Source organism: Lissotriton helveticus, chromosome 4_1 (genome assembly GCF_964261635.1).
Source record: "Lissotriton helveticus chromosome 4_1, aLisHel1.1, whole genome shotgun sequence".
Lineage (NCBI taxonomy): Eukaryota > Metazoa > Chordata > Amphibia > Caudata > Salamandridae > Lissotriton > Lissotriton helveticus.
The window spans coordinates 1,686,871,441-1,686,895,708 of NC_136063.1; the positions used below are offsets into that span (position 1 = coordinate 1,686,871,441).

The 24,268-nt window shown below is 49.6% G+C and overlaps 1 protein-coding gene across 2 annotated transcripts in view; it reads left to right on the plus strand.

The window, feature by feature from the left end:
• The window catches only part of LOC144829326 (protein AF-10-like), a 1,339,974-nt gene that overhangs the window by 876,240 nt on the left and 439,466 nt on the right, over nt 1-24,268 (plus strand). For both annotated transcript variants that reach the window (XM_078688368.1, XM_078688367.1), the window contains exon 9: nt 16,795-17,850. In XM_078688368.1, the coding sequence (XP_078544494.1) occupies nt 16,795-17,850 (1,056 nt within the window). The remainder of the gene's footprint in view (nt 1-16,794; nt 17,851-24,268) is intronic.

Consider the following 24,268-nt stretch of genomic DNA (forward strand, 5'->3'; position numbering starts at 1 on the left):
CGACGTCGAGAGAGGTCACGATGCCGGCGCTCGCCGTCGAGGCGACACCGCCGGTCACCGTCGACACGTAAGTCAGCGACGTCGAGATGAAGATCAGCGTCGTGACGAGGGTGTCCCCGATCGACGACATTGTCTCCTTCCAGGAGGTTTTACTGCGAGGAGCGGCCAAGCTGGGCATCACACTCACGGTACCCGCGCCCCTGACGTCCGTCATCTTCGAAACACTGCACAAGAAGCAGTTGTCTCGCCCATTGTTGCCGTTGGTGACAGGGTTGATGGAACCCGCCATGGAGCTCTTCCTCACCCCTGCGATTACGAAGTCAGCGCCCTCAAGGCTACAAAAGAAGTATCGGCCCCCGACTTGGAACCAGCGTTTCTGCGCTTGGACCCTGCGCCGGACTCAGTGATTGTGACGGCGGCGAGGAAACAACACGCCACCACCCCGTCATCGACAGTGCCTCCTGACAAGGAGAGCCGCTGGATGGATTCGGCGGGCAGGAAGGTCTGCGGGACGGCCGCCACGTCAATGAAGGCCGCTAGTGCCTCAGCCTTGTTGGGACGTTATGATCGGTCCCTATGGGAGTCCCTCACACTGTTCGTGGAACTCCTTCCCCGGGAGAACAGGGAGGATTTCCAAGAGATCATGAATGAAGGACTCATGTTTTCCAACCAAGTGATAGGCGCTGCTGCGGATTCCTCCCTACTGGCAGCCCACGGGTACTGTCATGGTATCAACCTGAGGCGCCACGCCTGGCTGCGTCTTTGAAGCCCGAGGCGCAGCAGAAGGTTGCCAATCTACCCTTCTCTGGCGAGACCCTTTTTGGGAAACATGCGGACGAGGAGATGGCCCGCATGAAGGCGGAGGCTGAGACCTTGACGGCTGACGGGTTGGAAAAAGCCGAAGGAACAGAAGAAGACCTTCCGCTCGTTCCAGAGACGTTACGGGGCGCAAGGTAGAGGGCAAGGTCGACAGGCTGAGCAGCAACAACAGCCGCAGCAGCAACAGTTCCAACGACGCCCGTTCCAAAAGCACCAGAGGGGCTGCGGTGGTCAGCAGTCTTCATCCACGATCAAAGGCCCGGCTGGGTCTAGGCCCTGAGGTGCTTCTTCCCCCTCATCCGTTACCCGCTCCGGTGGGGGGAAGCATCCAACATTACCTGGCATAGTGGAGAAACATTACTCAAGACAAGTGGGTGCTGAATATTGTTTGCAATGGATACAGTCTTCGGTTCACCAGTCCGCCTCCAGCAATTCCACCGGTTGTCTCGCAGTTCCAGCTACGCGAGCTCCAGGTGGAGGCTGAAACCCTGTTAAGAAAAAGGGCGATAGAAGACGTCCTGTTGTCTCAAAGGGCAAAAGGGCCTTTACTCTCGTTTCTTCCTGGTAAGGAAGAAGGACAAGAACGAGTTCAGGCCCATTCTGGATTTGTGACAGGCAAACAAGTGGATTCGCAGGGAAAAGTTTTGCATGCTGTCTTTGCACCAGATTTACCCTCAGCTGCAAAGGGGAGACTGGTTTTGCGCGATAGATCTGCAGGATGCGTACTTCCATGTGCCCATTGCACGTAAACACCGGAAGTTCCTGCGCTTCCTCGTCGGCACCAATCACTATCAGTACACCGTACTGCCGTTTGGACTGAAGTCTGCACCCAGGACGTTTTCAAAGTGCATGGGTGTGGTGGCAGCCCACCTGCAAAAGAACAAGGTGTTTGTCTACCCGTACCTGGACGACTGGTTGATCAAGGCCTCCTCCTTCCAGGAAGCACAACTGCACTTCAACAGGACGGCCGTCCTGCTGAATCAGCTGGGGTTGCACATAAATATGTCCAAGTCTGTTCCGATCCCGGTCCAGTGCCTGCAGTACTTGGGAGCCTCCATCAATACGCTGTCAGCAAGCGTGTCTCCTTCGGAGGAGAGACGCTTATCAATCCTTCAGAAGGCTCAAGCTCTCATAGCTGCTCCATCTACGACAGTGAGAACAGTGTCTTCTCTACTGGGGTGGATGGCCTCTTGTATCTTCCTCACCCCACATGCGCGCCTGCACATGAGGCCGCTGCAGGAATGCTTGGAGGATCAATGGGACCAGAGGAAAGGGTGCTGGGACGACAGGATTCAGTTGTCTCTTCATGCCCGACAGTCCCTGAGATGGTGGTGCTCGGCAGTGGCTGGCTGCTAGCCAGAGGACTGACGATAACGGCGACTCATCTGCCAGGTCTGCAGAATGTTCAGGCGGACGCCCTCAGCAGACTGCTTCAGGAAAACCACGAGTGGGTCATAAACGACGAGGTGCTCTGCGACGTCTTCGCGATGTGGGGCACTCCAGACGTGGATCTGTTCGCTACCGCCGAAAACAGCAAATGCCGCGACTTCGCCTCGAGGTATTATCCGCCGGGGACTCTGGGGAACCCGTTATGGATCAGCTAGTCGAACAGCTTTCTGTACGCTTTTCCACCCATTACCCTGATTCCGGCGGTGCTCATCAAGCTGGCCCAATCCCGGGCGCGGATGATCCTCATTGCTCCGGAATTGCCCAGGCAGTGGTGGTTCACAGACCTGCTTCACCGGTCGATCCTGCCTCATCGGCGGCTGCCGTGTCGGACGGACCTTCTCACGAAGTTTGGGGGGCAGATGGTGCACCCCAGCCTCTCGTCGTTGATTTTGGCGGCATGGCTCCTGAGATAGTGCAATATGGCCACTTGAATCTTCCTGAGGATTGCATGGACATATTGAAGGAGGCTAAGAGGCCTTCTACTAGGACCTCTTATGCTTACAAATGGAAGAGATTCTGCATCTGGTGCATGTCTAAGAACTATGATCCGACGACCTGCAAGGAGGATGTTATCCTTCCATACCTTCTGCATTTAGCTCAGTCTGGACTTAATTTCCATTCCATTAAGGTTTATCTGGCTGCGTTGACTCTGTACAGGAAATGCCCTTCGCAGACGTCCTTCTTCCAGATTCCTGCGATTAAGGATTTTTTGGAAGGGTTGAAGAAGGTGTTCCCTCCTGTTCGGCTTCCTTCACCTGCATGGGAACTGAATGTGGTGCTGTCCAGGTTGATGAAGGAACCTTTCGAGCCTATTCACAAGGCTTCACTGCAGCACCTGTCTTGGAAGGCGGCGTTCCTCGTGGCCATTACATCGGCCCGCAGGGTGAGTGAGATTCAGGTATTGTGTTGCCAAGAACCGTACACTGTGTTTCATGCTGCTAAAGTTGTTATGCGTACTCATCCTAAGTTCCTTCCCAAGGTGATTTCTGATTTTCATGTGAATCAGACTATAACTTTACCGACTTTTTTCCAGAATCCTTCCACTCCAGCGGAAAGGTCTCTTCATTCCCTGGATGTCAGAAGGGTGTTGAAATTCTATCTGGATAAAACCAAAGACATTCGCAGGTCCGACCAATTGTTTGTCAACTATGGGTCGGTTAGGACTGGTCTGGCTACTTCGAAAAAGTCCATCTCTAGGTGGATTGCGTCTTGTATCCAGCTCTGTTATCAGAAAGCGAATAAGACCTTAGGAGGTAAGCCTAAGGCTCATTCCACCAGGGGCGCAAAGCGGCTACAACAGCTTTGCTTCGTAATGTTCCCATTGCAGAGATCTGCAAGGCTGCCACTTGGAAGTCGGTCCATACCTTTGCAAAGCATTACTGTCTGGACTCTGATGCCAGGGCAGATGCTCAGGTTGGGCAGGCTTCATTGAGAAATCTGTTTGCACAGTAGTGGTGTTGCCTTATTTTTCTCCACCGCCGGGTTATTTTTGGATGGGATTGCCATTCTATTCACTAGATTATGACTATACACAGAGATCCCCTACTACAGAAGGAGTAGTTTCTTACCTGTAACTCCAGTTCTGTAGTAGGGGTATCTCTGTTATAGTCATAAGTGCCCGCCCTCCTCCCCGGTGGAGAAAAGGATAAAATGATGAATGCTACAGGTCTAGCTATATACACCTCCAAAAAGAACTGAAAGTGGAGGGAGTTGCTGTGCATTCTGGGATACCAGGAGAGTTCTGGAAAGTTTCCTTAAAGGCATGGTATCCCTTTTTAAGCCACATAATGGCAGCCTATGGGGTCTTGTCTGTCCTGTCCTTCCTCTCTATCATTCAAGGATTTGGTGAAGGGGGGGGGGGGGTGTTTTCCATGGTGAATCCTGGCAGACAGGTTTAAATGTGATATTGGTGGAATATCCTCTGCATTTCTAGTTGAAGTACTGGACCGTGTAGGCTTGCATGTTTAGGCTGCATTATCTGTCTTTAATTCTCTCTTAAGTGTCTATGCACTAATGCAAAGAAGACAGCTTAAGAGATTATTTTTGATTGCTCCGGGGTCCCCGCACATAAGCGGGACTATTCACTAGATTATGACTAGAACAGAGATACCACTACTACAGAACTGGAGTTACAGGTAAGAAACTACTCCTTCCCTTTTAGTGTGTGTGTGTGTGTGCGTGTGTGTGCGTGTGTGTGTGTGTATGTGTGTACTTACGTGTGTGTGTGTAATTACGCGTGTGTGTGTGTGTGTGTACGTGTGACTAATCTGAACATAACCCTACATCCTGTATCTTGAGCATTCCCCGCGTGTCACCATGCCGTTGTTGGGGTTTCTCACAGTCAGTGACCTCACAAATATCTCCAAAGGTCTAGTCAGTGCACGCGGTGACCCAATCCTTTGATTTGCGTAAATGGTCAGTAGCATTGTGACCAGTCTGTGGTCTCCCATATCAGTGCCTGCACAGGTTAAGCGACAATGACCTCAAAAGGAGGGCGACCATCCGTATTCGCTTTTAACTTCTACAGGTAAGTGTCCCAGCACACCAGAGGGTTTATTCCATCTCCCTTCGTGTGTAACGGTCTATGGACTGTTCGTTCGGACAACGCTCATTTACGTAGATAAGTCAGGCAGCACTTCATTGGGGTGCCAAGACTTCCAGGCGATCATAATGCAACGTTTGACCAAAATCAGTGCCAGATTTTGGAATTGCAGCAAGCCCTTAGTTTTCTTAGTGAAATGCCCTACATCGAGTAAGCACCAAACAGGATCCAGCTGAAACAGACAGCCTGTCAACTCGGACGCCATTTTTGTTACTTGCATCGAAAAGGGTTGGATCACCACACACCATGTGGGGAAAATCTGGGTCCTCCACCCCGCACCTGGGGCATTTGCTTGTTGTCCCCAGGAACATCCTGCCAGTCTTCTGGGGGGTGAGATATGCATGGTGGAGATGCTGGGACTGAATACGGCGTAAGCGCACATTGCGCGCCACCCACCGAACCAGCTCCGTGGAAGCCCCGACTCAACAACCTAGCGCGGTGCTTCAACACCACAAAACCAGCAGGAAGGGCTAACTCATGTTTTGATGTAGCAGAGCGGGGACTGCGACATCAGGAGCGGACCCCCGGGAAACTACACCGGATTAGCAGCGGGATTTCGGGTTCCCCGATCTGCTTCCCCGGTGGGCGCTCGCAGCAGAGGTGAGCATTTCTACCGAGGGTGCAGCCCTGAACACTGGGTCTGCACCCAACGAGATCCAGACATTCGGGAGCCTCCATCCGCTTGTGTGGCCCGGCCGCAGCGTGTGGAAGGAAACTGCAGCCGCAGCTGACATGCCAGACAGGATTTCAGGAGCCCAGAGGCACTTGTAGCTGAAGGCAGAGGTAAGTGGACCCCCCCCCCCCTCCCCAGCACGAGGGAAAATGGCGACTCCTACCGCACTGGACTGCCAAGAGGGGAGATGCGTCCCGGTGGGCTTATAGGGACTGCGTAACCTCTGATCGCCCGTGGACACATGGGAGATCTTTTGACCTTTGAAGACCAAAGGTGGTTTGGCCCATCCTTTCTTGTAAGTACTGTGAGTACCTGGCATACGTAGGATGTAGAGAGGGGTCCTTGGTGCCACTACATGCTTGAAGCTGAGGCCGATGGATGCCTGACCCTAACTTGGCCGCCAGTATCTTCAGACTATAAGCATTGCACTCAGGCAATCCTATCAGCGCACGCTGCAGGTCCCATCCCAGATGCTGATAGCGCTCGACGAGGGCATTAATAGAGGGGGAAGCCCTACCAAATTGCTCCACCAGTAAGGGCACACGTTGACATGACCATTGCAGCAGAGACTTCTCTGAGAACCTGCATATTCCAGTATCGTCCAAATCGGTAGACTAGGTGTGTAGGGTGTGTTCCACATACCGTCGTAGGCAAACCATCGTCCGACATGTAGACTGTTCGTAGTAATACACTATCCATGTCCCAAGGGGGAACAGTGTCCAATAGTCTGTTCAACAGGAGTGGTCCAGCTAGTATATCCAGATTGCCCCCACATTCGAATGGTGGCGCACCAACAAACCATCGCATTGGCCACGGCAACTAAACAGCAGCATAATAGAACTCGTAGTCAGGGGCATGAGAGGCCCCTCGTCCAAAGGGGCAAATAACTTACTAAGAGCCACCCGTCACTGGCTGCCTCCCCATATCTAACTCGTCCAAACGCTTTGTAAATCCTTAAAGAAAGCCTTCCATATAATCAGTGGGAGGGCCGCAAAGAATTATAATAATCTGGGCAGTACCAACATCTTGGCGATGGCAACCTGCCCATCGGCTCCGTGTGCAGTAATTCATTCCTCTGATCATCAGGTATTGGCATCAGAGGAAACCAGCAGGACTTATCCCAATTATTATGGAGTCCAGACATCAACCCATAGGCATTTAGCACTGTCATAAACCCCAGGAGCACAGTGTGGTCTGCTCTCAAGTAAACCAGCGTATCATCTGCATATAGGGACATGATCTGGGAACGTTCCAGTACCACGAGACCCCACTGCGGTGCACGGTACCGCAGCATGCACCCTAAGGGTTTCATCACCGGGGCAAACAGTAATACTGATAGAGGACAGCCCTGCCTTGTGCCTCTAACCGCCGGAAATGGGTCTGATATCAATTCCCTCATGCTTACCCAGGCACCTGCCACCCATCTAAGGAAGGGCTGCCCAAACCCCATGTGTGTTAAAAGCTCCCTAAGATAGGGCCATTCCGAGGTGTCAAACGCCTTTTCAATATCAAGGGAGGCAGCCAAACCCTCTGTCCCAGTCGGCTTCCCCCAATCTATTATGTGGAATAGCCGTCTCAGATTAATGAATGTATTGCGCCCAGAAATAAATCCGTTTTGGTCTTATATACCAAGGAGGGCACCACTGCTGAGACGGTTGGCCAGGAGTTTACCAATAACCTTGAAATCAAGGTTTAGAAGGGTCAGAGGACAATAGGACGTTATGTTTAAAGGGTCATGCCCAGGTTTATTGAGGTCAGCAATTACTGCTTCCTTCATGGAGGCTGGAAAGGTCCCATCAGCCACCACCCTCTCATTCACTTTCAGCAACCGAGGGGCCAACTGGGCTCAGTAATGCACATGGAATTCGATTGGACCCTGTCTAAGGCTGGGTTCTTCCCAAGGGCTCTCTGCGCTTTCGCCCTTTTACACTAATTCCAAAGTAATAGGATTGTCTAGTTCCTGTCGATGCAAGGGTCCTGCCGTGGGAGTGGCTGTGTGCCAATACACTGAGACCTTGGTCGATTCTACCACTGTGGATTTCCTGTACAGCCCCTATAATATTCCTTGAATGCCCTATTAATCTCAATTTGGCCCGACCGACATCATCCTGTGACAAGACCTACAAGGCTTGAAGCTGGTCCAACGTTGGGACAACCCTCAGGCACCAGTAATCCATAAACTCAAAAAGAAGTCGACAAAATGTCAGAAAAGGGCTAGCCAAAAGGTGGCTAAGGGGTAGCTCTCTCTGGATTTGCGCTAGGCTGGCACAGGAAAAGAAAGAACTGAGGTCAGCGTGCAGGGGGGCATCTAAGTAGGCACTGCAACGTCATCCTGGCAAAGCCAACGACGGACGTGGAGTCGACCGACACCACCTACCGACGTGCAGGGGTAATGCTAAGAAAAATCTTCGGACCCAGTCTGAAGCATGGGGGAAAGTCTAAGGTAAGGAATCTACAAGTGACCTATGTCTCTAACAGATACATCGTTACCAAAGGTAAGTAACTTGTTCATATGGGTACCTCTGAACGTAACAAACATGCCAATAGTTGGCACGCCGTGTGCGCGTGTTCATGGTGACGCTATAGATGGACCTTCTAATCAAAGTTAGATAATCTGTCAACTAGGGCTCGGTGTTCCCTCCGCAAGGCCAACAGGGCTGCATGCGTACTGTGGTCAGTCAAGCATTCCTTCTATTGCCTCCCAAGGCTGACCTCTGCATCCAGTACTTCCACATTTAATCCCCTCCCCACACTATACACTGCATCCCGTTCAACCAGAGGATCTTAGTCATCCCTTCATTGTCCTGGAAGTATTGGTCTATGGCTTCACCAGGGCTGCACTGGCCGTAGCAGGCATCGGGCGTTTGCCTGGGTGGCTAGAAGGGTGGGGTCCGGTTTTGGAGAAGTGGGGGCCAGTTTTGTTACTGGGGGTCGGTTTTGCAGCAATGCTGCATTATCGTATCCCAGTAACAAAAGCAGCAGTGCTGCTGGCTGGTATTGTTAAGCAGGAGTGTCCCCTAAACCCCCCCAGTGTGAGGACCGATCCGACAAAACTGCCAGGGCTGCTTTGGGTATCCATTTCAGCCCTGGGCTTCAGCAATCTGGGACCTGAACCTTGCATCGTCTAAAGTAGTGGTGGGCAAGCGCTAGGTGGGGATCTTCTGCCTGGACCTGCCCTATCCAAGTGAGATCAACAAGGGATTGTGGTCCAATAGGTACTTCCAGATATTTTGTTTGCGTGCACTGTTTAACTGATTCCTGTGAGGCAAAGATCATGTCCAGTCTAGAGTGCAGTGCTTGTACCGCGAGTAACGGGAGTACTCCCTAACAGACAGGTGTAAAAGTAGTCAGAGTTCCCCCACCTGCATATCGTGAGCCCAGGTGTTAAGGTTCTGAGAGACGGAACATGATTGAACCACCAGTAGGGGGGGTGAGGATCTGTCCACTGCCAAATCTAGGACACCATTATATTCCCCGCACCAGAGTGTGGAAGCCATGGGATCTGCTAACAGGGTGGGCACTAGGGTCATAAAGAAGACCGCCTGTCCTGAGGTCGGGGAGTATACTGACACTAGAGTCGATGGCAACCCATCCAATTTTCCTCCCACCACAGCAAAGCGACCCTCTGGATATGTTTTAGTGCGGGATACAGTAAAAAGCAAACCTGGGGCCACCCACACCAACACTTCCCTCACATTGCTCGATTATATTGGGCTACATACCCCGCCTCTCTATCTCCTAGCCAATCTAGTGAGTTCTAATGTCGTAAGGTGCGTCTCTTGGAGACATGCAAACTGCACCTGCGCCTTCTTAAGTAAGCATAAATACTGTGTCGCTTAACATATGAGCCCATGTCTGTCGCGTTCCATGTGAAGATTCAATATTCCTGAAGTACCATGGGCAAATGAGCCTACATCTTCATAATGGCCCCAAGTGTAGAAGCCAAAGAGGAGGTGCCCACCACATATAACCACACGTGTACCAGAATACAACCAATATATCAACTAGGCCACCATATAACAATGCATCACCCTTCCACACACCCTACAACAGTGCATCATCCTTGCATAAACCCTGCAAAGTGTATAGATCAGACAAACAAAAATTCCTGCAGATGGTGTGGGGGTAGTACGTGGCAACCATAGTATGTAGCAAGAAGAACCACAGTGTCCTTTAGCTCCACCACAAATGGAGAAGCCACCTCATGGCATGGCATGCCAAAATCACAGCAGTAGAATCTGAAGTAATCATTGCATCAATAGCATTCCCCCACCTCTATAACCAGAAAAAGGGTGGGTGGGATGTGAGAACAACAAATTTATCAGAGAGGCTCAGCTGTTATCGGGGTTACCTCGGGACTCCTCATTAGAGTCTCCGGGATCTCTTTTGGAAGGCAGCCACCTAGTGAGTGTTTTTCTGAGGCATCCAAGGGGTCGGTGCCGGTCGGCGTCGGTCGGCGTCGGTGCCGGGGGATCCCACTTGCACCAGTGCAGCCACCACTTGGGCTCTCTCCTTCACTGTCTGCTCCAGAGAAGCGCCAGAGTGGGACTTGCGGGACGATTGGTGCCGATTCTGTGCAGTGTCCAGCCCTCCTTAGTGCACGGTCAGTTCGATGAGGATGCACCCCTTTAGATTCTAAAAAGTCCCAGGCCTCATGAGCTGATTTAAAAATGAGCACCTTGTCACCATCCATGACTTAACGTTTAGCTGGAAAAATCAGCACAGACTTAAGCCCCATCTGCCAGTGTCTGTGGATTACTGTATAATAGGACGCCCTCTGTTTTTTATCATCAGACATGTAATCTGGAAAAATCGTAACCACCTGTGTTTCAACCTGGCAAGGGACTTTTGTGTGGGCAATCTGAAGAATGTTATCCCGGTCTCGATAATTGATTGGGGGTTGGGGGGGCACTGGGAGGGGACAGCCGGGTTGGTACACGATGCACCCATTCCACTAAAAAGAAGGTGGTTTTCTCCCTGAGAACGGTTTACCAGCGTTTGTTCCAGACACAGATCCATACTTTGGCCCTCAATCTTCTCTGGCAGGCCCACCACTTTAACATTATTCCACCATGTGTGCCCCTCCGCGTCGCTGGCTTTACGTTTCTGAAGGTCCACTTCCTGTTGTAGGGACACTAGTTTGGTCTGCGTTTCTGACATAACGAGCTGCATCTCTGCTATGGTCACTGCATGTGTGGACACTTGCCTTTTCAATTTATTATGCTCATTATGCTCATTGTGCATACAGCCTATATTGATGATCAGAGTTCCATGTTTTGGTTCTAGGATTGTCTTCAGACCATGTACAGCAGCAAGAAGTTCTGCAAACTTAGCATTAGTGTCTTATAGCACAAGGTCAGTACTGAGGAGCACCCCCATTGAGGCAGTACCGGCCCTAGGCAGGGAAAAATGCTGTTGGGTATCCCTAGTTTGGAACTTTTTGGTTGCACCATCATGATGCCAACAGAGGTTGGTGAGAGATGAAAAAGCCCATGAGCCATCTGCCGCGTTTCACAGGTTGTAGTATCCTCCCCTCATGCCAGTACTGCTCCACAAAACCCCCCTCCAAGCTCCTGTCGTGTCAGGTGTTGGGGTAGTGACTGCCCCATAGATCGTTGCGGAGGCACCCTACGTGAAGCGAGATGGCCCACACTGCCATAGCAGGAACATCCCAACGTCACAAGATCGAAATAGTGTATAGCCAGAAACTAAGCCCCTTGTGCCAAGTCTCTGCGGGGTCCCTCCTGTGTGGCGGCCGGCCACATTTCCAGTATATGTCCCCTAAGATCAGCAGTCTCCCACAGGCAGAGTGGCGGTGAAGTGTGAGGCTTTCCAGTCACCATCCCCAGACTTGACGTCTCTCAGTGCGGCCACTCACCTCCAACAGTGAATCCAGTGGTGGGTCTACAACAGGTAAGGTAGGGGGTAGTGCGATTGTAGTCGGCAGTCGCCTTTCGCTGGCACAGGACACCTGCCCCAATCATGTGGCCCACCAATACGCATCTACCAGTGTGTCCGTGTAGAATGTCATCCAAAGTTTGTCAGGGAGGTGTTCAGGAAGACCCCTCCCAGATTTAGAGGGTACCCAGAGGGAGCCCACACTGACAAATGCCATCTAGGTAAGCCGTGGGCTCAGTTGTCCAGAAATCTGATGTCCAGTGTGTAGTGGGGGGGGGGGGGGGGGGTGGAGCAAGGAAAGCGCAGGCAGCCGGGCCTTCAGGGTAAATGGTAATGGGGCAGGGTCTCACGGTCTCCCTCCGGTAGGAATGAGGCCCGGGTCCCATCTCACACGGCAAGTTGTTTCAGGTCACAAGAGGTTAGAGTCTGACTCCTGTTGCACAACGTAGGAGGCCTCCATTCAGTGCAGGGACAAGGCCGTGGGTGAGATATAGGCCTCAAGGCCCACTGCATGCACAGCGGTGGGCCGCACTGCTCCGGTCAGTGTCATCTGTTAATAACTGGCCCCCAGCACTCCTCCTGGTGCCTCGGGCCGCACCGGACCAACAACGTACTCCACCTTTCTACCAGAGAGGGGAGCCTCCAGTCGATCCATTGGAGTTAGGGCAGCATGACTCGTCAGTCGTAGCTTGTAATGTGAACGGCACAGCACCACACCACTTCTGCTTACATGCAGAGAGCTCGCTCTGGTGGTCCCAGTCTCCCAGGATCAGCATCAATGTAAAGGCCGAGCCAGGTGACCGCTGCAGCAAGGCGAGGGGGTTTTCATATCCCTGTTTTCGCCAGGAGAATTACGGCGCCGGGATGGAGCTCGCACCTACTCTACTGCTCCCGCTGTCATTTTTTTATAGGAATTGTTCAATTTTTTGTAGACAGTTTTTTGAGGTTTCCTCCTGGTATGCCAAGAATGACGACATGTAGGACAGATTTTAAGCCCTGCAGAGCCTGTCACCGGGTGATGTCGGTGACTGATCTGCACCTTGTCTGCCTGTGGTCCCTGGAGCGTGACCATAACACCAGGGTGTGCTTCGATTGCCGGGCCATGGCGCCCAAGGCTTTGAGGGAGTGGTCCCTGAAACTGCTAGTGGCCCGGCACGGAACTATGCGGAAGTTAAGATCCCGGATGAGAGGAAGGTCCGGGGATCGTTTACTAAGTCCAAAGTTCTCTTTGTCCCATTCGAGCTCATCGGGACATTCAGGTAAGAGGCACAAGAAAAAGAGTAAGAAGTCGAAGTGCTCTTCGACTTCTCATCCGTCGGCTGACGCCTCGAAGTAGCGTCAGCATCCAAGGCCTGGTTCTTCAGAGCCTGTGCCTGAATCAGCTCCACGCCTCTCCGAATATCTTCCCAATTTAAGGAGTTTTATGAGGCCCTGCTTCTCATATTTGGGCGGCCTGATCACGTCAAAGATCCTTTGGGTCCTGCAGGGGGTGGACTTCATCTGGTTCTGCTCTAGTGGCTCTGGCTCCAGTGGGCCCCTGTGGATCCGAAAATGGATCCGTACCTGCACCAATTGAGCCATCTCAACCATCGCTGAAGCTGGTCCTGTTGCTGAAGCTCACTTTGCCAGTGGCGGTGCCACCCACATCATCATCCCGAATCCAACACAGAGCCCGAAGCGTATCGTCCGACGCCGGCAGGACCCTGGGGTCCTAGATCAGATCTTGAGCCCTATTCCTTACAGCTAGGCCTCAGGGATGAGTGAGACGAGTCGCTGGACCATTTAGAAAACCAGCCATATGAGCCCCAATTGGACTGGTGTGAGTAACTGGATGATGCCAGTGGACTGGATACCTTTCCAGATCCGGGCATGCTTTCTTCCCCTACTGTGGCCACGGAGGAGGTAGCTTCTTATGTTATGGTGATGCGAAGAGCGGCTGAGGTCCTTGACCAAACAACCATTCAATAAGGCCCTCACCGATGTTCTTCTTGGATCTAGTCCAAAGCCATCACAGGAGCACCTGTGAATAGGATGATTGCCGTCGCCACCACCCCACTCCTGGGGACCAAGACTTTCTTACTCAACACCCTACCCTGCAGCGCTTGGTGGTCCAAGCTTCGACATTCAAGGGTGCATTCCTTAACGCACCTCCGGACAGCAAATTCTAGAGGCAGGACTTCTTGGTGATGAAAATGTTTTCTTCTGCCAGCCTTGCGGTCTGTGTACTCCACATGCCTATTGGGCAGTTATTTCCAAACACTGTTGGACAAGGTTGCACAAGTGCCTCCACAGGTCCCTGAGGAGGCGTGGGCCGTCTTCTCCCAAGCTGCTACAGACGGGGGAGACGCAGCAAAGTTCATGATGTGTTTCGCTGGTCAGAGCAGTTTCCTTGATGGTGGACCTAAGGCGCCACACCTGGCTGAGAATGACTGGCTTCTAGGGTGATGTCCAAGCTTCACCTATGGACAAGTCCTACGATGGCACTCATCTCTACGGAGACCAGGCAGACTCTGTGCTTCAGTGCTTTAAGGACTCGCAGGCTACAGCCAAGTCCTTGGGCCTCTCGGCTGCCCACGTCATCCCCAGTCTTCCTTTTGCACCTACGGAAGGTTTTTTTTTAACTGCCCCAACCCTATCCCAAGCACTAAGCCAGGTAAGCTTCTCAGCCTCTGTGAGGACGACGGCACAGTTCCTACTTGCCTTGTAGGTCAGTTAGCCAGTGGTCTGATCCAGCCACTACACTCCCGGCCGCTGCAGCCTCCAAACCTTCCTAATCTGGCCTTTTTAGATCATGGGCGTCCAGTTGGTGTCAGGGTCTGCCATCACCTCCACCATGGCAGCCCATAACATCGGACAGGTGGGTTTAGCAGATCTGAAGGGGCTACTCCCTCCCCTTCAAGACCACCTCTCCCTCCATGCCTCCACCTTCAGGCTTGTTGATGAAGGATCATTTGTCCTTGATCTACGAGGAAGTCATGGCTCTTGGCAGATGACATGTGCAGGCTCTGCATTGAGACCTGAAGTTCCAGTGGGCGCAGCATCAGCGTAATCTCTGAACTGGTGCAGATCTCTGAGGGCACTGCAGAGAATTTGCATTGGTGGCTATCCAACCCTGATTGGGTCAGATGCAGACCCCTCTCCCTTCCCCAACCAGATCTCACAGTAATGACAGATGCATCACTCCTGGGATGGGGCTGCCATCTGGGACAGGTGTAGATCAGAGGACTCTAGTCTCTGGTGGAATTTGACTCCAAATCAACCTGTTGGAGATCCGAGTAAATAGATTTGCACTGGAATCCTTTCTAACCTTCATCAAGTGAAGGCTGGTACACATGTTCACCAACACCACCACCACCATATGGTACGGCAACAAACAGGGCGGGGTGGGGTCGTGGACCCTTTGTCAAGAGGCTCTGCGTCTCTGGTCATGACTGGAAAAGCAGGGCATTTCACTGGTGGTGCAACACCTGGCAGGTTCCCGGAACACCAGCGCAGACCAACTCAGCCATCGATGCCTAGTGAATCACGAGTGGCGTCTCCAGCAGGCACAGGTCATCCTTGTGGCTCTGGACTGGGCACAGAGACTCAAGTATCCCGAGCTACTGAGCATGGCCATCTATCCTCCAATAACGCTGCACCTTTGGGAGGATCTTCTGTTGCAGCAGCAGGAGAGGGTCCTCCACCCGAACCTGTCCACTCTCTGCCTTCTTGCGTGGCGATTGAGCAGCTGCAGTTGATAGCTTTCAATATTCCTCCCGAAGTCTTGGTGGGAGCCAGGCATTCCTCCACCAAGACGGTATACGCCTGCCGTTGGAAGTGATTTATATCATATTGTACAGAAAAGACAATTGATCCACTTTCTGCCTCCCTTTCTGATATTTTGCTTTTTGTTCTTACCCTTTCCCAGCAGGGCTCTGCATTGAGCACTCTGAATGGTTATCTTTTTACTCTGTCTGCGTTCTTGCAGCTGCTTGACTAATCCTCTTTATTTAAGTCTACTATTCTAAATATATTTTTGAAGGTCCTTTTACATATGTCCCCTCCTTCTCCTGTTATTATGCTTCCGTGGGACCTACATTTGGCTCACATTCGCGATGTGTGCTCCTTTCGAGTGTTTTAACAATTGTCCCCTCCAGCTACTCGCGATTAAAATAGCCTTCCTCCTAGTAATTACATCTGCCCAGAGGGTGAGCAAGCTGCAGGCTTTGTTTTTCTCGGATTACCATGACAAACTAGTGCTTTGCGCTAGGACCTCTTTCTTGCCAAAAGTGGTCACAAAATTTCATATGGGCCAATCTGTCACCTTGCCCACCTTCTGTGCTCCTCCACGTCCTTCCAAAGAAGAGGAGCGACTCCGGTGTCTGGACCCAAAAAGAGCGTTGTCGTTCTACCTTGACTGCGCACAAGAGTTCGGGTGGATGACCAACTCTATGTGGGGTATGTTGGTGCAAAGAAAGGTCGGGTGGTGCAGAAGCACACCTTCTTTTGATGGGTCCTACTTTGCATCAAACATGGTCAAAGAAACAGCCTCCTGAAATCTTGCGAGTTCATTCCGCAAGAGCTATAGCTGCAAGAGCGCATTAGCACGCTGAGTTCCAGTCCTTGATATCTGTCAGGCAGCAACGTGGGCATCCCTGCACACGTTTACTAAAATGTATTGCCTGGACAGACAAGTCAGCGGGAATGGGCAGTTCGCCCGTTCGGTCCTGCAGGACTTCCTAGTTAAAATTTGTCCACAGACCCTCCTCCCGGTATGGTATTGCTTGGGTATCTATTCAAAGGTAAGGAATATGCAGCTAAAAGTCTCAATCAGATGAACAAGTTAGTTACCTTCAGTAACTCTTTAACTAGTAAAGACTATATCCAGCCGCAGATTCCTTACAGACCCACCCATTCTCCCCACTCTGCAGACAGATTTCTAGTATCGGGGCTGATCTCTTTCAGGGCCCTAGTTTGGACACATCGGTGTCAGTGCACTTCATGGCTCCAAATGGGAAGTTGTAAAAAAATAACTGACGTCAGCGCGCCTGGGTCATGCCGATATAGGTACTGAGACACCACTCTGGCGTGGACGACGACGACTGATGCGGATCCGATCGACGACACCCACTGGCACACGCAAGTGTACTGCTCAAAAAATCTTCCAGATGCCAGCGTCTGTGAAATTCAAATTGAGGAAATCTGCGGCTAGATCTAGTCTCTACCAAATAAGGCATTACCGAAAGTAAGTAACTTGGTCATCAAGAATATTCAATTATGGTAAAAATGTATTGGAATATAATGGATAAACTGTTGCTGCTTCTATATAACCATGGTTCTATAATCCCCTAAATTGTATGCTTTCCTCTTACAGAATTAAAACGAGATGTTTGCTCCACAAAAGAGGAAGCCTCTGTGGGCAGGAAACGTAAACTGAGCAAAGTGACCAAGCAGGATTCAAAGAGGCCCAAGTCACTCAATGGAAGGAAGGCTAGAGTCTCTCAACAGCTGGTTTCTCCTATGCCCTCTGTCGCATCATGCATAAAAGGTACCACCAATGTGCAGAATATGCCGTCAGCCACCACTACAGCTACTGAGGAGCTCAACCTTAAGAAGTTTACAGGTGACAATGAAGAGAAATCTCATAAATGCAAGCCTAAGATTGGAAGACCACGTAATGAGAAATTGACTGATACAAATGGACTAAAGTTAGTTTGTAAGAAAGTTAAAATTAAAAAACTGAAAAATGCAGATATGAAGACTGAAAATCTGCAACAACCTTCCCCACCAGTGACTAAAACTGTAAGGTTGCAAAATATATGTATGAAAGGTACAGAATTGCAGAAATCGACTCTGGCAATGCCTAGTATTCCCCAAGCAATGTCTAGAAAAGGAAAGCCTCAAAGTACAGGTGGTGTTGATGGCAGTCATCAGAACACTGCACCAGCATTGCCAAAGGGTTCCCGTAAACAGAACCGTGTAACAAACAGTGTCACTGTGCAGAAATTATCTCGTAAAGTGCTTCCATGCTTGTCCAGAACTGTTAAAGCGCAGAACCCAAGAGTAAAAAAAGGAGTTAGTATGCCGAGCGTTACTCCTAATGTTGATATCGGCGTCGGCCCAAAGAATGCAAGTGCCAAGGGTGTTAATGTGAGAAAATCTCCCACGGACACTACCAAGCCTGTCGAATCCCAGAACATTGTTGTAGAGGTCACCAGGTTGCAGAAAACATCTCCATCAATTTCAGAGCCTGCACACTTACATAATTCAAATATACACACAGTCAGTCTGAAATCCACTCCTACAGGGTCCAAGACTGATCTTGTACAAGAACCAATTGTAACCGGTAACAATTTTCAAATGTCTTTTGCAACCAAGGCTAACAATGGGAACTCCCCAGTTCTTCCTCAAACACCATCACCTGTTTCAGGTACGTCAAAAATTGTGACATCTATCATTGGTTTTTTTTTATACAGGAGCAAAAGTCATGTTATATATTTTTTTAAGTGAGTTTTACCTCATGCGTTATTGAGGAAGAGTCCTAGAGACACATATACTTATAGTAATTGGCAGTGAGTGGGACTAATGGACTTTCTCCTAACAGAGTCCAATGTATTTGTTGTTCTGAGCTACAGAGTGTCAGATACCCTTACTATGGATGCACACCATCCTGAATTGTTTTCCATTTTTCACAGCACTGCTCTTTTTCTACTTTGACTTCATGAGATCTACTTCTGCCAGATCTACAAAAGGGGCAATGTAGTTCGGCGCATGGCTTGAACATGCAACTAAATTTCTGTGATTCCCATAGTGTGCTACTTAACCAGTATTGCCTCCAGATATATAATACAGCATCTGACATGCACCTAATGCCAGCCTGGACTACTAGCTTTGTCAATGGTTGTAAGATATTTAAGATAAATGAATAAGAACAACGATCTTGATGTAAATAATATTGAAACTTTTTCAGTTCTGAGAGTGACACATTATTGAGGTCCGGGAAAAGGGTACTGGCCTTCAGAGTGTCTCAATCAATGACGGGCACTGTAAGAAACTCTCACTGCCTTCTGCCTGGGCTCCAAAGCTCTCAATTGTCATCATTTATAGACACTTAAGGGAGTCTTAGTTCACAGTGTGCATAATAACATGGTGCACAAATAGAAAAATACAGAAACGCAATATCCTGGAAATAGCAAACAATCCTAAGGAATGAACGATCAGATAGAGATATCTAGCTGCAGATTCCTTACCTTTGAATTTTCCCCTTGTGCCATACTGGATCCCAAAAATTTGCAACAGCAGTACATTTGCGCGTTGGTAGGGGGCATTGAGCAACACCGTAGTGAGATGTGACGTCAACAGAGTCCATATAAGCCCACCATTTCCGCGCGGATCCAGAGAGCAGTGCCTCTGGCCATTTTTACCTATCTCGACGTTTGTGGACGACAGTGTGCCATTTTCTGGATGTCCTCAGGGTCATGTGGACGACTATGTTGGCCCTCCACCCTCATTCTGTTTGCATGTGGTGTCTGGTCGCGCACCGTGACTCCAAAGGGTACAGTTCATGTCTTCAACTTCCGTTGTCGTGTTGTGGGAGTACCGCATGACCCTTTTGGCGGGCGGTGGTAGAAGGTCCTTCGTCGGTTGCGGTCTTCACCATCTAAGGACCGGTCGTGGGCCAGCTCCTCGAGTCCTTTATCTTCTTTGTTGACTGGTCATTCCATCGATGTTCAAAGTTGCAGGCTTCCCTCACTTTGCCGTGTACGCATGGTGTCTCCGACAAGCCTCCAATTTCTCCAGTTGCAGAATCGAAGCGAGAGTTTACCCCGAGCCCTCTGGTATTACCCAGTGCTGAGGGTACTCTGGATCAGATGAAAGACTATTTTCTCACCCTTCATGCTATTTTTGGTTCTCTTCCTCCGTCTGGGCATTTCTCATCCCCATGGAGGCTGGAGGAGCCTTGACTGACTCCACGCCAGCGGGACCTTCCTCTGCATCAGGGAGGCCCTCTGGATCAGTGATCAACTCCGGTGCACAGCCCTTTGGAGTTCTCAACTGTGATAGCAGTGTTGGATCTGCTGGCTCCAATGTCTGTGTCGACAGCTCTGATCACTGCTACTTTGTCTCTCCTCCCCAACAACGTTTCCAGGAAAACTCTTTTCGGGTTACCGTCTTCTGTTTTCAGACGAGCCCCCTGCTGTTTCCACCCGGGAGACAAGTATTTTGGTGAAATCTATGATGACATAGGTGACACTGCTCAGCCTCCTCTGGAGTTTCATTGGGTGTCTGGCCTTGGTGAGTCTGGTGGGCTTGACTCTTCCCCATCCTCAGGCTTCTTTTCTCCTCCTAGCCTTGCTACTCAGGCTAGCTCTGCTTTTTATGAGCTTCTGCGGAGAGTTTCTGTGGTTCGGGAGCTGCAGCTTCCTTTTGTAGAGGTGGCCATTCATCCCCTAATTTAGATGCCTCATGGGGGCTGAAGCTATGCTCCCCTTTAGTGAAGCCCTCTTTGATATTCTGTTGGGCTAAACCTGATCTTCCTCTTTTGACAGCCTACTCCATGCAGCTTTGAGGTTCAGGCTGCTACAACCTCCCCCGACATTGGTACCCTGCCTGACATCCCTCCAGACAGTATAAGAGTCCAGATGCTCTTGTTATATATTTTCTGCCTCCATTTCCGCTTTACGGTACCTTAATACCACATGTGTTCTGGGTTGTTTATCTTGCGTGTTGTGGGATTCGGTTTCGCGCCCTCTCTCCTCCATCCATGATGACACCCTGGACCCACTTACTCAGCTGCTTCAGGATGGTCGTCAGGCGGCTAAATTGCTGACTTGCTGTGGCATGGATACCACAGTTCTGTCGGGCGAGCCATGGCTCTTTTGGTAGCGTTTCACTGGTAGCCTGGCTACACACCTCTGGTTTTTCAGAGGCTGTCAGTCTACCATAGTGGATATGCCTTTCGATGGTCAACATCAGTTTGGCGCTCAAGCTGACTCTGCTTTACACTGTTTATGGGATTGTCTGGGTGGAGGGAAATCTTAAGCCCTGCATGTTACACTGTCCGCTCCTCTTTCCCCTGCACACAGCTTGTACAATTTATGGTCACCTGGCTTTTCTTTTTCATGTGACCTATTTTGGAACGGTGCCATTGGCCTTTTTCTTTCACAGTAAATCTATGAGTGGCACCCGGTGAGGTGCTTCAGTGTCCTGCAGGTATTTTTAATTACTTCCTAACCTATCAGTGGCTGTTATGATCTCCGATATTGTTGATATATTGTTTTGTGGCCCTTTTGGCTTCCACGCCTGTTGTTTTTTCCTAGCAAGATTCTGTTGGGGTATTCTGCTGGTCTTGTGCGGATGCACTGTTGCCTTGTTCCCTGTCCCCCAGGGTACTATATCGGTGTGCTCTACGGGAATTCCTCCATATGTGCCGGCATTTTAGTAGACGTTATAGGGGACGTTCCATTGTGTGCTTTGGTAGGATGGTGGTGCATGGGGTTTCTCCTTGCTCGTGCCCACCTCCCCATTTTGTTGAGTGCATTCTCCTCATTAGCCGGGGTATTTTCATTACACTTTATCTGGTGCCCCTCTTTTCTAGCAGACGCAAGGGAAGAGGTCATACTTATTGACCTAGTGTACATTGTCCACTCCTGCCCTAGGCGATGTTCGTTCTTTCTTTACTTTCCAGCTTAGCGCCTCTTTGCTCTAGTTCCCGTAATGCTCATGTACAAAGTACTCTTGTAATTTCTATTTCTCTCAAGGTTCCTTGTGGATGTACTTTGTCCGTTTCATGGCATGGGTGGTCTACACTGCCAATTTTTTCTCTTCTCTGCCACCGTGTGGTGTTTTTTACTCTACTTCTGTCCTGCATGAAGCGGTTATTCTTTTCGCTTTTGGACAATGTTTTTGTGCTTTGTTGGAAACATTTTGATAACACTTCCTATACCAACCCCAACATTTAGATACTGAACTGGTTGTTCTTTCGAATGTGTGTTCCTTGGCCACCCTCTCAAGGGTTGGTTCGTACGGAGGTTTGGTTCTCCTTTCGATTCTTCTGGGGACTTTCCTTCACTTCTCGTGCACGAGGATAAAGTTCCAACAACTTGGGGGTTCGTTATCTATTGGACTCATGAGTGAGGACAATAACACTCTCAGATGACACGGAGATTCTAACTTTTGATGTCACAGGGATTGTTGACTGGACAAAGGTTGTCCCGTGAACACTGGAGATTTCTCTTTGCTTGTGGAATTTTCTCTCTTTCTCTCCCTTCTCTTCCTCTGTAAGAGGTGAGGTTGTTTCTTCTTTATAGTCGTGGTATACTATGGGTTTTTTGCTGTACTTCAATGATACCTTCCGGCCCTTTTATGAGTCCTGTCTCCTATAAACAAATGTCTTATGTGGCCTCTGCCCTTGATATGCTGTGTCAGCTGCCACTCAGCCTGTTACTCCAGTTCTTATACTGATTGGTTGTGGACGTCTGCTTGTTGTCTTGGTCTTCCCACACTCCGGGGCGGCTTCTCCATGACGGCAGAGGAGCTTCGCCCCACAAAAAATTGCCCCCAGGAATAGAGAAATATTTTTTTTCAAAACCCCGTCCCAAGCTGAGTGTTCAGAATGGGGAGATGGGGTGGGTGGGGGGCTTTTTTGCTGCTGCCAGTCAGGCAGCTGCAGAAAGCATTTATAGGCATGGCACTTTGGTTTAAAGTGTGCATGTCTTTTTGGCCTGGCCGTCCGTCTTGCATCGACAAGCCAGACATGCACAGTTAAGCCTCTCTACAGCTGGGTTAGAGACAGCATAGGGCTCCAGTGTCAATGTGAGCGGCCAGAGAGGCCACTCCCTCTAATCCTATTTAAAGGAAACAAGCAAACCTAAAGGTAGAACACTAGGGACCTTGGGTAAGTAATTGTTACTAAAGACAGAGGTCCCTAGACAGTGGTTATACACCGGGTGATCAACATGAGCTAAATAGACAGTATGTTCTTTGTCCAGCCAGACAGAATTTATTTAAATAAACAATGCTTTTTAGTCTGAAAAATATTGAAGTGGAGCGCAACCTGCGACCCACACATACAAAACAGGAAACAAAATAGATGGGAGGGGGTTCAGGCAAGGAGAGGAAAGGTCTGTTTTTCAGTGATCAGTAAACAGACTTGATTGTGCATTAGTACCATTGTGCATTACATTCACAATATCAAGTGCCATATGGTACATAGGTGTCGACGTTTCGATCCCTTAACTCAAATACATGGGATCATCTTCAGGACAGAAAAAAATGAACATGCCTGTCTTGGAGCAAAACTATTGCGACCGAAGGGCCGTGTATATGCATTTCCAGTTGTAGCAAGCAGGTTCGAACAGTGTGTGGGTCTGGAAACGGATTATGCCGGACGTGTTAGGTCAATTTTGGGCAAGTGCCCAGCGGATTCAACAATCTGTAACCTTTTAAAACATTTTACATGGTTGAAATTCCAAAATGTAAAGGGCCGTCGCTGATAGCGGATTTCGGCGGAACCGTGTAATACAGGCTGTCTCCAGGGATCAGGCACAATGCTCGCCTTCCTTCCTGCTCTGCGAACTGGGTTGTCCTTTACTTTTCCATATCACTTTTGTCATTCTCTTGCCTTTCAGTTTAAATATATAAAATATAATAAACACAATAAATAACTTATTATAACGTTTTATAAAAAGAAAATAATTTTTGGGCACACTGTTTCCTAGCAGTTTCAATAAGTGGCTCCGCGTTCTAGTATGGAAATTGGTCACAGAAGAAACTGATGTCAGCGATCCATAGGAGGGCTTATATGGACTGCCGACATCGTCCGGTGGAAGACGTTGCTATGGAGTTGCTCGACACCTTTTACCGACGCTCAGAGGTACTGCAGCACAAACTTTTCCGGATCCAGTCTGGCACCTGGGGATAATTTAAAAGTAAAGGAACCTGCAGCTAGATCTTGTCTCTACCAGATAAGGTGTTACCAAAGGTAAGTAACTTATTCAATAACCCCTTGCGCGCGTTGCCGATTTTTCCCTGTGCGGGCGATTAAGAAAAATGGTCGAGATTCGGATGGCCCCCGGCTGTCCTCGGCACCCGCCCACTGTGACGTATGACGGCCGGGGGCCTTCTGAAACACCAAAGGGGTTAAGTAAAATATGAAATATAAACAAACTCACTCTGCTAACATGGGCTACCATAACATTTCTTTTTTACATTCATTGTTCGGAAATTGATAAGTGTTTTTGCCAGTACAGTTGAGGACATAAATATAAGGACTGATAGGGACCTGTTTCAGTGAATGCTTTTAATTACTACTCGGCCTGAGACCCGAAGGGACCCTACCGCCTTAAAGTCCTGCAAATACCACAATACAACTCGATATGTTCCTTCATGTTCACCTAGGGCTCTAAGTTGGATGCTTAAAGTAGGGAGCTTCTAAAAGGGACAAGACCTTTGTAATTAAGTGAACTAAATTTCTGTAATTCTCATTGTGTGCCAACCTACTGGAATTTTGGTTACTCTCTAAACTGCATCTTATTGCATCCAGGTATATTACACACCAGCAGATACATAAGTACAACAGTGATTTTGTTGGAAATCTTTAATATTGAAAATACTGCAATTCTGAAATTGTGAGACTGAATTTAACATTGCTGAGGACTGTTGAAGCGGTAGTAGCCTTTTGTGTGTCCCAACCACTCATGTTATTTTCACTCTGTTAAACAAAAACACCCTTTGTCTCTCCACATCTCTATATATCTTGCTCTTTGTCTTTACTCTTCATCACCCTTTTTTCACTTTGTCCTGAATGCACATCCTTGCATCTCCTTCAGTTCACCAACCCCCACAAC